At 42.7% G+C, this 12,411-nt stretch overlaps 1 protein-coding gene across 1 annotated transcript in view; it reads left to right on the top strand.

Moving 5' to 3' along the window:
* Positions 1–11,392, top strand: part of LOC144610910 (tetraspanin-3-like) — a 51,900-nt gene extending 40,508 nt beyond the window's left edge. Inside the window, exon 7 of the mRNA XM_078429900.1 lies at positions 10,712–11,392. Coding sequence (XP_078286026.1) covers positions 10,712–10,804 — 93 coding nt within the window. The 3' untranslated portion in view covers positions 10,805–11,392. The remainder of the gene's footprint in view (positions 1–10,711) is intronic.
* Positions 11,393–12,411: the final 1,019 nt, after the last annotated feature.

Below are 12,411 nucleotides of genomic sequence, written 5' to 3'. Positions count from 1 at the left end.
TCTCTGCTGAGGGGCTTCCTCCCATCTTGGAAGTAAACGCCGCATCAATTACTTTGCAATATTCATAGATATTGAAAATTGAAAATGCTGGCAATGTACCCCAGATCTGTCAGCTTCCAAAAGAGAAAGCACAGAGCAGCGTTTATCAACCTCTCCCTGAATTTTCCTTTGCAGAAAAACTGGTGGTCGTTAAAAACTGACCTGCACTTCTCAGAGTGAAAAGCAGCTTTATGACGGCAGCTCTGTTTGTGCAGATTTACATGCATTTGCTGGCTACTTCTGTACACCATTTGTTATGTTAAAACACTAATCCTCTGTCTGCAGAAGCAGAGGGGGCAACAGTTGTCCCTCCAAGTTTATCAATAGAAAGCCATTTTCCTTTTTTAAAAGAAATAGTTTCTTGCAAGTTTTTATTGAACACTTTTTATTCTTTGGTGATAAATGTACTTTTTTAAAAAACAAAACAAAACATAGTGCTAATTAGGCTTTACCCCATATCATCCAATTTATCTATCTACATACTAAAACTCTCATTTGTTTGTTTGTTTGTTCCTGAACTGCAGCCAAAACGGTACACGATAGCGTGACAATTTTAGGCCCACCTTACTCACCGTCGTCCCTTTGGTGCTAATGGAAGAAGTTTCATTGAAATCGGTGATATATTTTTTAAGTTATTCACATTTTAAAGTTTAAATCTATCTCCTGGTGGGGGGGGGGGAGGAGGGAGGATGCGGGGGGTTGAGGGGGATGGAGTGGGGGGGGGAGGGGGGTAGAGGGGGGGGAGAGGAGAGGCTGCACCAATGCAAGAGAGTTTGGGTCCACTTGGTCTAGTATTTCCTAAACATCAGTGTTGCTTTGAGTGCAGTTGCATTTCCACATTAAATGTACGTGATTACAGATTGGGTGAATTATCTTTCACGCATTGTGGGGAAAGCTTGTCTTTGTGGACAGTTTTGTACATTTTGAGGCATGGGGCAACAGGGTGTAAAACCTCCAACAATCCTTTCTTTCAGCTTTTATAATATGCCAATAGTCTCCCATAGTCGATGGGCTTTTAAAACATTTGTATACAATCCTGAACATCTCTTTACCATTTAAATAGTTTCAACTTTAAGAACAACAAATTCCAATTAAACATTGAATGCTCAATTTGACTTTGTGCAACACTGGAATAGACAATAGACAATAGTTGCAGGAGTAGGCCATTCGGCCCTTCGAGCCGAATGTGATCATGGCTGATCATTCACAATCAATACCCTGTTCCTGCCTTCTCCCCATACCCCCTGACTCCGCTATCTTTAAGAGCTCTATCTAGCTCTCTCTTGAAAGCATCCAGAGAATTGGCCTCCACTGCCTTCTGAGGCAGAGAATTCCACAGATTTACAACTCTGACTGAAAAAGTTTTTCCTCAATAAGGGCCTACCCCTTATTCTTAAACTGTGGCCCCTGGTTCTGGACTCCCCCAACATTGGGAACATGTTTCCGGCCTCTAATGTGTCCAATCCCTTAATAATCTTATATGTTTCAATAACACCAATATTGCCAGATGGGGTTGCTTTTCCTTTAAACAATGTGGTCAATATACACTGTCTAGTATTTTCACAATACAATCTTGTAGCAATCCAGGCAGCTAAAATGGAATTGATTTTTGTTTGATCCAATAAAGAAGTCATTCCTCAGCAATAACAATTGACAGAAATTCAGTCGTATTTGGACTTAACATAATGTTTCCGGGGACGAGAGATTTAAACTGAATTAGATTAGAGAAGCTGAGATGGTTCATGGAGCAAACAAAAATTTAGGGCAGGTTTGATGGACATGTATAAAACCATAACTGGATTAAAAAAGGGTAAATAGAAAAGCTGTTTCCTTTAGGAAATAGTTCAAGCACTGGGACAACAAATTGCAATTAAGCGGGACAGGCAGCATCTCTGGATAGAAGGAATGAGTGACGTTTCGGGTCGAGGCCCTTCTCCAGTCTGTAGAAGGATCTCGACCTGGAACGTCACCCATTCCTTCTATCCAGAGATGCTGCCAGACACATTAATTTTGTGTCTATCTTCGGTGTAAGTTAGCATCTGCAGTTCCTTCCTACACAAATTGAAATTAATGTGCAATAGATGCAGAGAGGAGAGAGAGAGACCACCTACTTTAAACTGAAACTCTCTAATTGTAAGTGGATTGGAGTTCTCAGATCGAAATTGGAACTAATCCAATATCTTTTATCAGTGGTATTTGCTGGGAGCAGCTTAGTCTCGGATAGTAAGCTGGTCGGGGAGTGTAAATGTTAATAACTCATTCTGCCTCCTGAAGCCTACAGCTCCCAACCTGATACCAGACAAAAATAATTAAGGTAACAATGACTCATAGTGGACAAAGGGAGAAATTTAAAAACATTGATCATCCTGGGTTCATCCTTCCAAAAGTGTTTTGTCGAGTCCTCCATCACTTAGACTGTTCTATTAATCTTATGAGCCCTGTCAGATTTTTGTGTTTGCAGGCTGTCAAATATGCACCTGTTGGCTTTGAACCGATATAAATGACACCTGACTCTGATATAAGAAGGCGTACACTGTCTGAGATAACATGAGTAATGATGACTGGTGCGGTGCTTTTGAACTGTATTCCACAGAAGTAGAATTGCCAAGAGAGGAAAATAAACTTAATTTCATTGGCAATGAAAACGCATTGGGGACTTTAGCTCCGCCACACTTGCCCTGGACAGGCGAACAAATTAAGTTGACATTATTTTGTCGTATTTTCCAAATAAAATGGTGCCTCCTTTGGTTGCTACATTTTATTGGACACCATTTCGGTCACTTATTAATTTGTGCTTAAAACTTAATTCCTGTTCAAAGTGCAGACTTTGCGCAATAATCTGCAAATTTATCAGTTCCTGAAATTTATGCCTTATGTCACATGTCACGTTTACCTACAACTTAAAAAAAAATACTTGATTACCAACCTAAAACGCCTTTACTGGTAGAAAAAAATGTGTGTTCACAACAAATATCCCTTGGCCATTGTGTTATTTGTTTTGGAGCTGTAAAAAAACAAACCTTTATGGAGGTTTATCACAAACCGACTGCAGTGTATGTAGGTGCTGCAGTCAGCATCAAAAGACCATCGCGGTAATCTTGTCCACTTTCTATTGTGCTTCAAAGGGCAGATTTTTTGTTGTTTGCGTGACTGTTTGCTAATGGGCAGCTGGCCTCCAGTGGCTTCTGCTTTGGAATTAGATTTAGGGTGTGGGAAAAGATTGCAAGGAGCAGCAAAGAACGCATTCCTTTACCTATTGTAATCTGCTTCACATTGTTGACTGACTTTATTTGTAGTTGGTGAATTACTCAATCGAGCATTCTGCTGGGTGGTTCTGTAGTTTTGTAGTTTTGCCCTGTCCCACCCCACCTCCCAGTATCCAAGCTTTATTCTTTTTCTTGCTGAGCATGAGCAGTCTTTTGTGTCTTCACTTCGAGCGCACCAAACATTTGAGGAAAATAAATGCATTTAACAATCCTTTGCGTCCTTACCTTAAAATATTTACAACATTTACATAATTTTCAATTCTGGATTTACAAATACTCATTAACTTAAAACATCAAATGAAAACATTGCCATCCTTGTCCAGGAAGTACGACAGCCCCTGCAGCACAGGGTTCCAGAAGGCCTTCATAGAACAATTCGGCACCCCGTGCTCTCTCTACAGGTACATTCAGGCATTGTTATATCCTCAGAAGTGGGACCGACTATCTGTCGGCTGTTATCGGGCAACTGAACCATTCTACCACTAACTAGAGAGCGATCCTGACAAACCATCTACCACATTGGAGACCCTTGGACTGTCTTAGAAACATAGAAACATAGAAAATAGGTGCAGGAGTAGGCCATTCGGCCCTTCGAGCCTGCACCGCCATTCAATATGACCATGGCTGATCATCCAGCTCAGTAGCCTGTACCTGCCTTCTCTCCATACCCCCTGATCCCTTTAGCAAAAAGGGCCACATCTAACTCCCTCTTAAATATAGCCAATGAACTGGCCTCAACTACCTTCTGTGGCAGAGAATTCCACAGACTCACCACTCTCTGTGTGAAGAAATGTTTTCTCATCTCGGTCCTAAAAGACTTCCCCCTTATCCTTAAGCTGTGACCCCTGGTTCTGGACTCCCCAAACATCGGGAACAATCTTCCCGCATCTAGCCTCTCCAACCCCTTAAGAATTTTATATGTTTCTATAAGATCCCCCCTCAGTCTTCTAAATTCCAGCGAGTACAAGCCCAGTCTATCCAGTCTTTCCTCATATGAAAGTCCCGCCATCCCAGGGATCAATCTGGTGAACCTTCTCTGTACTCCCTCTAAGGCAAGAACGTCTTTCCTCAGGTTAGGAGACCAAAACTGCACACAATACTCCAGGTGCGGTCTCACCAAGGCCCTGTACAACTGCAGCAGAACCTCCCTGCTCCTAAACTCAAATCCTCTTGCTATGAATGCCAACATACCATTCGCTTTCTTCACTGCCTGCTGCACCTGCATGCTTGCTTTCAATGACTGGTGCACCATGACACCCAGGTCACGTTGCATCTCCCCTTCTCCCAATCGGTCACCATTCAGGTAATACTCTGCTTTCCTGTTCTTGCCGCCAAAGTGGATAACCTCACATTTATCCACATTATATTGCATCTGCCATGCATTTGCCCACTCGCCTAATCTATCCAAGTCACTCTGCAGCCTCCTAGCATCCTCCTCGCAGCTAACACTGCCACCCAGCTTCGTGTCATCCGCAAACTTAGAGATGTTGCATTCAATTCCCTCGTCCAAATCATTAATATACACTGTAAATAACTGGGGTCCCAGCACTGATCAGACTTTACTGAACTTTATCTTGCACTAAACATTATTCCCTTTATCTTGTATCCGTACACTGTGGATGGCTTCATTGTTATGATGTATCATCTTTCCGTTGACTGGATAGCACGCAACAAAACAGCTCTTCACTGTACCCTCAAGTACACGTGTCAATAAATTAATGCAAACCATACTATTGCCTGGACCTGTGAGTGGCTATCTTGGAGCAGACTGTGGAGATCCTCCAACCAACTCATGCCCCCCCTCACCCACCAGGTGCCCATGGGTCAGGAGAGCAGGGCTTATGATGGTGTGGCAAATTGGATTAGTAAATATGCAGATGATACTAAGATAGGTGGTGTAGTTAATAATGAAGTAGAGTTTCAAAGTCTACAGAGAGACTTGGGCCTTTTGGAAGGGTGGGCTGAAAGATGGCAGATGGAGTTTAATGCTGATAAGTGTGAGGTGCTGCATTTTGGTAGGACAAATCAAAATAGGACGTACAGGGTAAATGGTAGGGAATTGAGGAATGCAGTGGAACAGAGGGATCTGGGAATAACTGTGCATTGTTCCCTGAAGGTGGAATCTCATGTGGATAGGGTGGCGAAGAAGGCGTTTGGTATGCTTACCTTTATAAATCAGAGCATCGAGTATAGAAGTTGGGATGTAATGTTAAAATTGTACAGGGCATTGGTGAGGCCGAATCTGGAGTATGGTGTGCAGTTCTGGTCGCCAAGTTATAGGAAGGATGTCGACAAAATGGAGAGGGTACAGAGGAGATTTACAAGAATGTTGCCTGGGTTTCAGCACTTAGGCTACAGAGAGAGGTTCATCAGGTTGGGTCTTTACTCTTTGGAGCGTAGAAGGTTGAGGGGGGACTTGATAGAGGTTTTAAAAATTTTAAGAGGGACGGACAGAGTTGACGTGGGTAGGCTTTTCCCCTTGAGAGTGGGGAAGATTCCAACAAGGGGACATAACTTTAGAATTGAGGGACAAAAGTTTAGGGGTAACATGAGGGGTAATTTCTTTACTCAGAGGGTGGTGGCTGTATGGAATGGGCTTCCGGTGGAAGTGGTGGAGGCAGGCTCGCTTTTATTATTTAAGAGTAAATTGGATAGGTATATGGATGAGAAGGGATTGGAGGGTTATGGTCTGAGAGCAGGTAGATGAGACTAGGTCAGAGAGAGTGGTCGGCGTGGACTGGTAGGGCCGAACAGGCCTGTTTCCGTTCTGTAGTTGTTATATGGTTATATGGTTATGTGCAACCAGAACTTGAGGAGTAACTTCTTCAAATAATCAAACAGGGCTTTGAGCAACCCTGTGCACTTTAGAATATGCTTGCAGCATCTTGGCATCACTTTGCAAAAAAGCAAAAGGCAGGAAATGATGAATAGATAATCATATTTGTTTCTGGTATTGGCCATAAGTTGCCTGTTCTTTAAATAATGCTCTCGGACTTTGAACAAATTATTAATTCTCATACAACAAGGTGGTTTTAAGGCAAGTCTCGACCTGAAACGTCACCTATTTCTTTTCACCAGGGATGCTGCCTGTCCTGCTGAGCTACTCCAATGTTTGGTGTCTATCCTTGGTGTAAACCAGCATCTGCAGTTCCTTCCTGCACACGTTTTATTTAAATGTATATTTTATGCTCGTATAGAGTCTAGTTTTCTGCAAACCTGTTTTTAGAGCTTTGGGAGAATTTTGCTCAGTGAGACGCAAGACTCGTCACGACATTCAATAGGCTGGTGATTCTGATGTACTGTTAATTCAGATGTGCTTTACTGGCCCAGTAGTGCATCTTGTTGCCTTCAAGGCATGTTGGCATTGTGGATTTTGACATCTTTAGAATGGCACGTGCCAAATTATATTGCTGGGCAATTTATATCAAGACACTCTAGATATTGCCCTCATCAGAATTCAACATTCCTTCCTTCATAGAACTGGCACTGCCTCCTTTCCCTGCTGAATGGAGAAATATAAATAATTTTTTTAGTGGCTCTATCATGCCATCCGTTTCCAAACTCGGGGTTGCATGTTTTAATTTTGTCACAGTCTAGACTGAGGGAGGGGGAAAAGGAACGGGCTGCTGTGCGATTGACTTTTTGTGTGCGTGTACATCTAGTTGCTGCGCTGATTTAAGTGTTCATCTCGTTGCAATTATAATCACAAATTCCGATACTTGACAGAATCCTCCAGTTAACGTTGACCTGCATTGAGCTAGGTCCATTGAAAAATGCTCCTACACAAAAGGTAATCTGGTTCAGGAGGTAATTAGTGTAATGCAGTATACAGGCAAAATCAATTTTAATTTCTAAGTGGGATGAAGTTCGTTCCACTCATTTGTACATGTCCTTTGTCCAAATTGGGTTATGCTTCTGCTTTACAAATACACATTTCAATTGATCCTGACTTAAGAAATTCAGCAGTAGGCCATCCAACCTCTCTCACCTGTTAACAATAAGATCTATATTTTAGTAAGATCATCCACTTTGGCAGAAGATAATTTTCCATGTTGTATTTCATCTGCCACCTTCTTGCAAATCCAGTTAGCCTGCCCACATCTCCTTAAAGCCTCACTGGATTTATTTTTGTTTGTCAAATTTTATTTTAATTTCATTTTGTGACCTTGTGTATTTTTTAATTCTCTGAAACTCTGTAGTCGTATACAGACCTCTTTCCAGTCTTCCCAGACCTCTTTCATTAACTTCAATCTTGACTCCTTCCACTTCCCAAACATTTCAGATACCAGCTAAACGTTGAATTTTCTTAGTTTACAGATACAGCAGGGAACCATGCCCTTCAGCCCACCGAATCCACGCCGACCAGCGATTTTTCCCTGTACACTTACACTATCTTATACACACTGGGGACAATTTACATTTATACCAAGCCAATTAACCTACAAACCGGTACATCGTTGGAGTGTGGGAGGAAACCGAAGATCTCGGAGAAAACCCATGCAGGTCACGGGGAGAAGGTACAAACTCCGGACAGACGGCACCCGCAGTCAAGATCGAACCCGGGTCTCTGGCGCTGCAAGGCAGCATCTCTACTGCTGTGCCCAATGTTGAAAAGAACCTGAGCCTTATCCGAAATCGTTTGTAGTTATAATGTTTTATTTTTGCACCAGCTTTGAATAAGTTTAAGTCTAATCTTAAACTTTGCAGTTAAATCCCTAATTGCAAAACCTCTACTGTTTTTCCATTGTGAAGGGACTAGAGTTGATCACCATGGCCAATGTGCTTAGTTAGACATAACTGTAATCTAGAATTCTGCACGGCCAGAAATTCTAATAAGGTAGTAACCTAAGAGTGTTGCATTACATTGCAAAAGCCAGAATGAAGCCAAATTAAGTTGACTGCTGTCTGAAGCTATCTATTTGATTGCAGTCTTGATCCACTCCTGGCAGTTGATATATTTTCAATTTTGTATGGGTTTTGTGTTCACCATGTCAGCAGCTGCTGTCAGTAAGGATACCAACTGTCAACGTGGCTCTGCACTTGATGCTTGTTCCTATAATGAGATTAACTGAGCATTGCCAGGAAATCGAGATTTCTTAAACATCTGAGGCTTTCATTTGGCTAACCCTCGGTGTTGCTTCTAGACACGGGACATGCAGGAGATTCTTTGGAGTCAGTTACTGCTTGGACAATTTAAAATCCTGGAACACTAACATATCCTGCAATCCAGTGGCACAGCGGTAGAGTTGCTGCCTCACAGCACCAGAGACCCGGGTTCGATCCTAACTATGGGTGCTGTTGGTGTGGAGTTTGTAGCTTTAGTTTAGAGAAACCGTGGAAACAGGTCCTTCAGCCCACCAAGTCCGTGCCAACCAGCAATCCCGATACACTAGCACTATCCTCCACTCTAGGGACAATTCACAATCTTTACCAAAGCCAATCAACCTACAAACCTGTACATCTTTGGTATGTGGGGGGAATCCGGAGCACCCTGGCAAAACCCACGTGGTCATAGGATTAAATCCATTGACTGGGGCTTGATTCTGACAGAAGTGAAATGTCAAATAAGTGAAATCTTGTTGAGCAATTCTTCGTTCCTCACTTGCTATCTGTAAATTTATCCATTCTGTTCCACAGCTTTACGAAATCCTCCTCTGCTTCTCCCTTTATTAAACAAATTGTTTGTTAAAACCTAATCTCTGACTAATCCACAGACACTTGATTTCTTTAGCGTGCTTGGTGTTGGTGTCTATTCATCTCTGGAAAGAATCTTGAGGCTATGTTTTACAACATAGCAATCACTTCAGAAATTAAACATTTGCTACACTACAGGTTTTTGAAACCAAGTTCTGTAGTCAGGCACTAAGGTTGCATTATATTTTGTAGGAAGAAAAAACTGAGAAAGCTGGTTTAAATCGAAGGTGGACACAAAATGCTGGAGTAACTCAGCAGGCCAGGCAGCATCTTGGGAGAGAAGGAATGGGTGACCTTTCGGGTCGAGTCTGAAGAAGGGTCTTGACCCGAAACGTCACCCATTCCTTCTCTCCCGAGATGCTGCCTGACCTGCTGAGTTACTCCAGCATTTTGTGTCTACCTTGCATTATATTTTGGCAGCCCTTGTGCTAAGGATTGTGCAATTGAGTCTGCTGATCAATTCTGTGCCTACTGTAACAGGAGGTTGGGTGGAGCAGTTTTGTCTCAATTATGTAATTTGCATATCATTCCACTATACAAGTGCCTCTCTCTCCAAATGCTCAACCAAAGAATGGCGGTGCTATTATATTACAGCTACTGTTTGGCATGCAGCCAATGCCCTGGTCTATTTTGGTGGTTAACATGCATGTTGTTTATGATTTAATTTGACACTTTTGGGTTAGTTTAGTTTAGAGATATATCACGGAAACAGACCCTTCGGCCTTCCGAGTCCGCGCCAACCAGTGATTCCTGCACATTACCACTGTCCAACACATGCTGGGGACAATTTACAATTATACCGAGCCAATTAGCCTACAAACCTGTACATCTTTGGAGTGCGGGAGAAAACTGGTGAACCCGGAGAAAACCTACGCAGGTCACGGGGAGAACTTACAGACAAGCGCCCTTAGTCAGGGTCGAACTCTGGTCTCTTCCGCTGTGAGGCAGCAACTCTACCTCTGCATCACCCTGCCGTCCTTTAAGTCCTTTAATAAATAGTACACTAGATTGTATTTTGAGATTACTAGTTGAGTAACTACAGTCTCGCCAATGGAATGGGCAACCTGGAGGAGATGCAAATGCATTACCCACTGGAAAAAATAATTAGAAGGGACTTGGGGTTGGACTGCCTGAACAAAGATGTCTGTCTTCACCTGTATCAGTTTGTGATCTTGTTTGTCCATGTAGAGAATGAACTTGTTTAGTTTAGAGATTTAGTTTAGAGATACAGCACTGAAACAGGCCCTTTCAGCCCATCTGGTCCGCGCCGACCAGCGATCCCCACACATTAACACTATCCTATACCCACTAGGGACCTTTTTTTTTACATTTACCAAGCCAATTAACCTGCATACCTGTACGTCTTTGGAGTGTGGGAGGAAACCAAAGATCTCTGAGAAAATCCCACGCAGGTCACGGGGAGAACTTACAAACTCCGTACAGACAGCACCTGTAGTCGGGACTAACCCGGGTCTCCGGCGCTGCATTCGCTGTAAGGCAGCAACTCTACCACTGCGCCACCGTGACCGCCTGTTGTGAAATGTCTTTTTTCTTTGCTCTCGCTGAGATGACTTGTTTCATTTTTAATTGTCTGCACTTATCGAAGCAGTGAACAAAATGACGTGCTAGTTATTGATCTTGATGAGTTTGTGCACTTAAACGTGTGACTTTTCCGTTTCAATTTACGCTGTTTAATATTTGCTGTTTTCTAGTTGCTGGGCATGTTGTGTACCTTCGTTGTGCTGTGCAGGAGGACCGGGGACCCTGCCTACGAGCCCCTCATCCCTGGAGGAACCTATGCATAATCTGCTTCCTGGGTATACTCTTGTTTCTTCATCCCTTCCCTCTGTCCCTCTACTCCTTCCATCGCCAATCCCCAACACCCCTTCCATACTCCAAATGGCTCGGCCATTTGTTACCACTGGAAGTTCAGAGATTATGTCTATGGCACAAAAGTGGTCCTCCTCTTTTTTTTTGTGTATATAAAGTAAATTTAAAGCACATCTTACAGTCTGAACTGCTGGGGTTAATCGCCCACGTGTACACGCAATAGCTATATCTGAGGCTGTATAACTAGTCAAGATTAAACCGTACAGAAATGACTAATACTGTAGCAATCAAGGAAACTATAATCAGAGGTAATTAACTATTGTTTCAGAAGCCTGATCTTCCAGGATTTAAGCATCGACTCTAATCTATAACCTGAATTTTGTTTTAGTTTTACTGTGTACTATCAAGGTATTTTACATTGTATAGTTTTATTTCCCAGTTTGCTGTATTTGTAGTGAGAGTTCTGATGAACCTTTTTAAGTTGTCTCTTGAAATAATGCAACCTTGTGGCAAGGATATGGTATGTGAACTGAACTGAATTAATGAAAATAAAGATTGTTGAAACTGAACTTGTGCTATTTCTTTCCCCTCTGGTTTGAGTGCAGTTGGATGCATAAAACACCCACCTTCTGATTAAAACACAATGTGCTGGAGGAACTCAGTGGGTCGGGCAGCATCTGTGGGGGGAATGAACAAGTGACATATTGGCATGGGATCCTTCTGCAGATATAACATGTCACCGATCCAACCCCTCACAATTGGTGTCCGACCCACTTAGTTTCCTCACCTCTGTTTTGCGCTAGATTCCAGTCTCTTGTGTATCCTCCTCCTGATTTACTACTTTGTCCAGTTTTAAACCATATGGATCTGGTGGTCCCAGGGTCGATTCCTTGGTTTCAGAGTTAGCTGATCTTGTGCAAAGACTACAATCAATGACAACATCCGTACATTCAGAGAAGGAACAGTTACTCCTGTTTCTAGCCACATGGCTACAAAGATTTCGAATTTTTTCAGATGAGGAGATGAATTGATTGAAAGATACAGTGGAAACAGGCACTTCAGCCCACCAAATCCGTGCTGACAATTGATCAACCATTCACACTAGTTCTATGCTATCCCTCTTTCACACCCACTCTCTACACACTAGGAACAATTTAGAGGAAATTAATCTACAAACCCGCACGCCTTTGGGATGTGAGAGGAAAACCACGTGGTCACAGAGAGTGCAACATGCAAACTGCACAGAGAGCATTTGGGGTCGGAATCAAACCCGGGTCTCTGGCGCTGTGAGGCAGTAGCTCTTCCAGCTGCGCCATTGTTCTACCAGTTCCCGGCCTGTTCTTGCCACTGAAATTGCTTCCATTTGTCTCCATTTTGTTCATGGAACCACTAAAGACCAGGTCTCTCTGAAGAGGAGAGCAATCTGGATGTGAAGGCTGAAGAAAGAAGCGACTAGATATGCAAGGTAATGAATCCTGAGGAGTTGTGTACCTTATGAATGGATTTCAGTAAGTATGTATGGCTTTGATATTCAATGAGGGGAAGGTTGGACATCCAACTTCTGAGTCTTTAGAATCTCAAG

Source organism: Rhinoraja longicauda, chromosome 38 (assembly GCF_053455715.1).
Source record: "Rhinoraja longicauda isolate Sanriku21f chromosome 38, sRhiLon1.1, whole genome shotgun sequence".
Lineage (NCBI taxonomy): Eukaryota > Metazoa > Chordata > Chondrichthyes > Rajiformes > Arhynchobatidae > Rhinoraja > Rhinoraja longicauda.
Note: the sequence above shows the minus strand (reverse complement) of the source record. Positions and strands in the feature narration are given on the sequence as shown.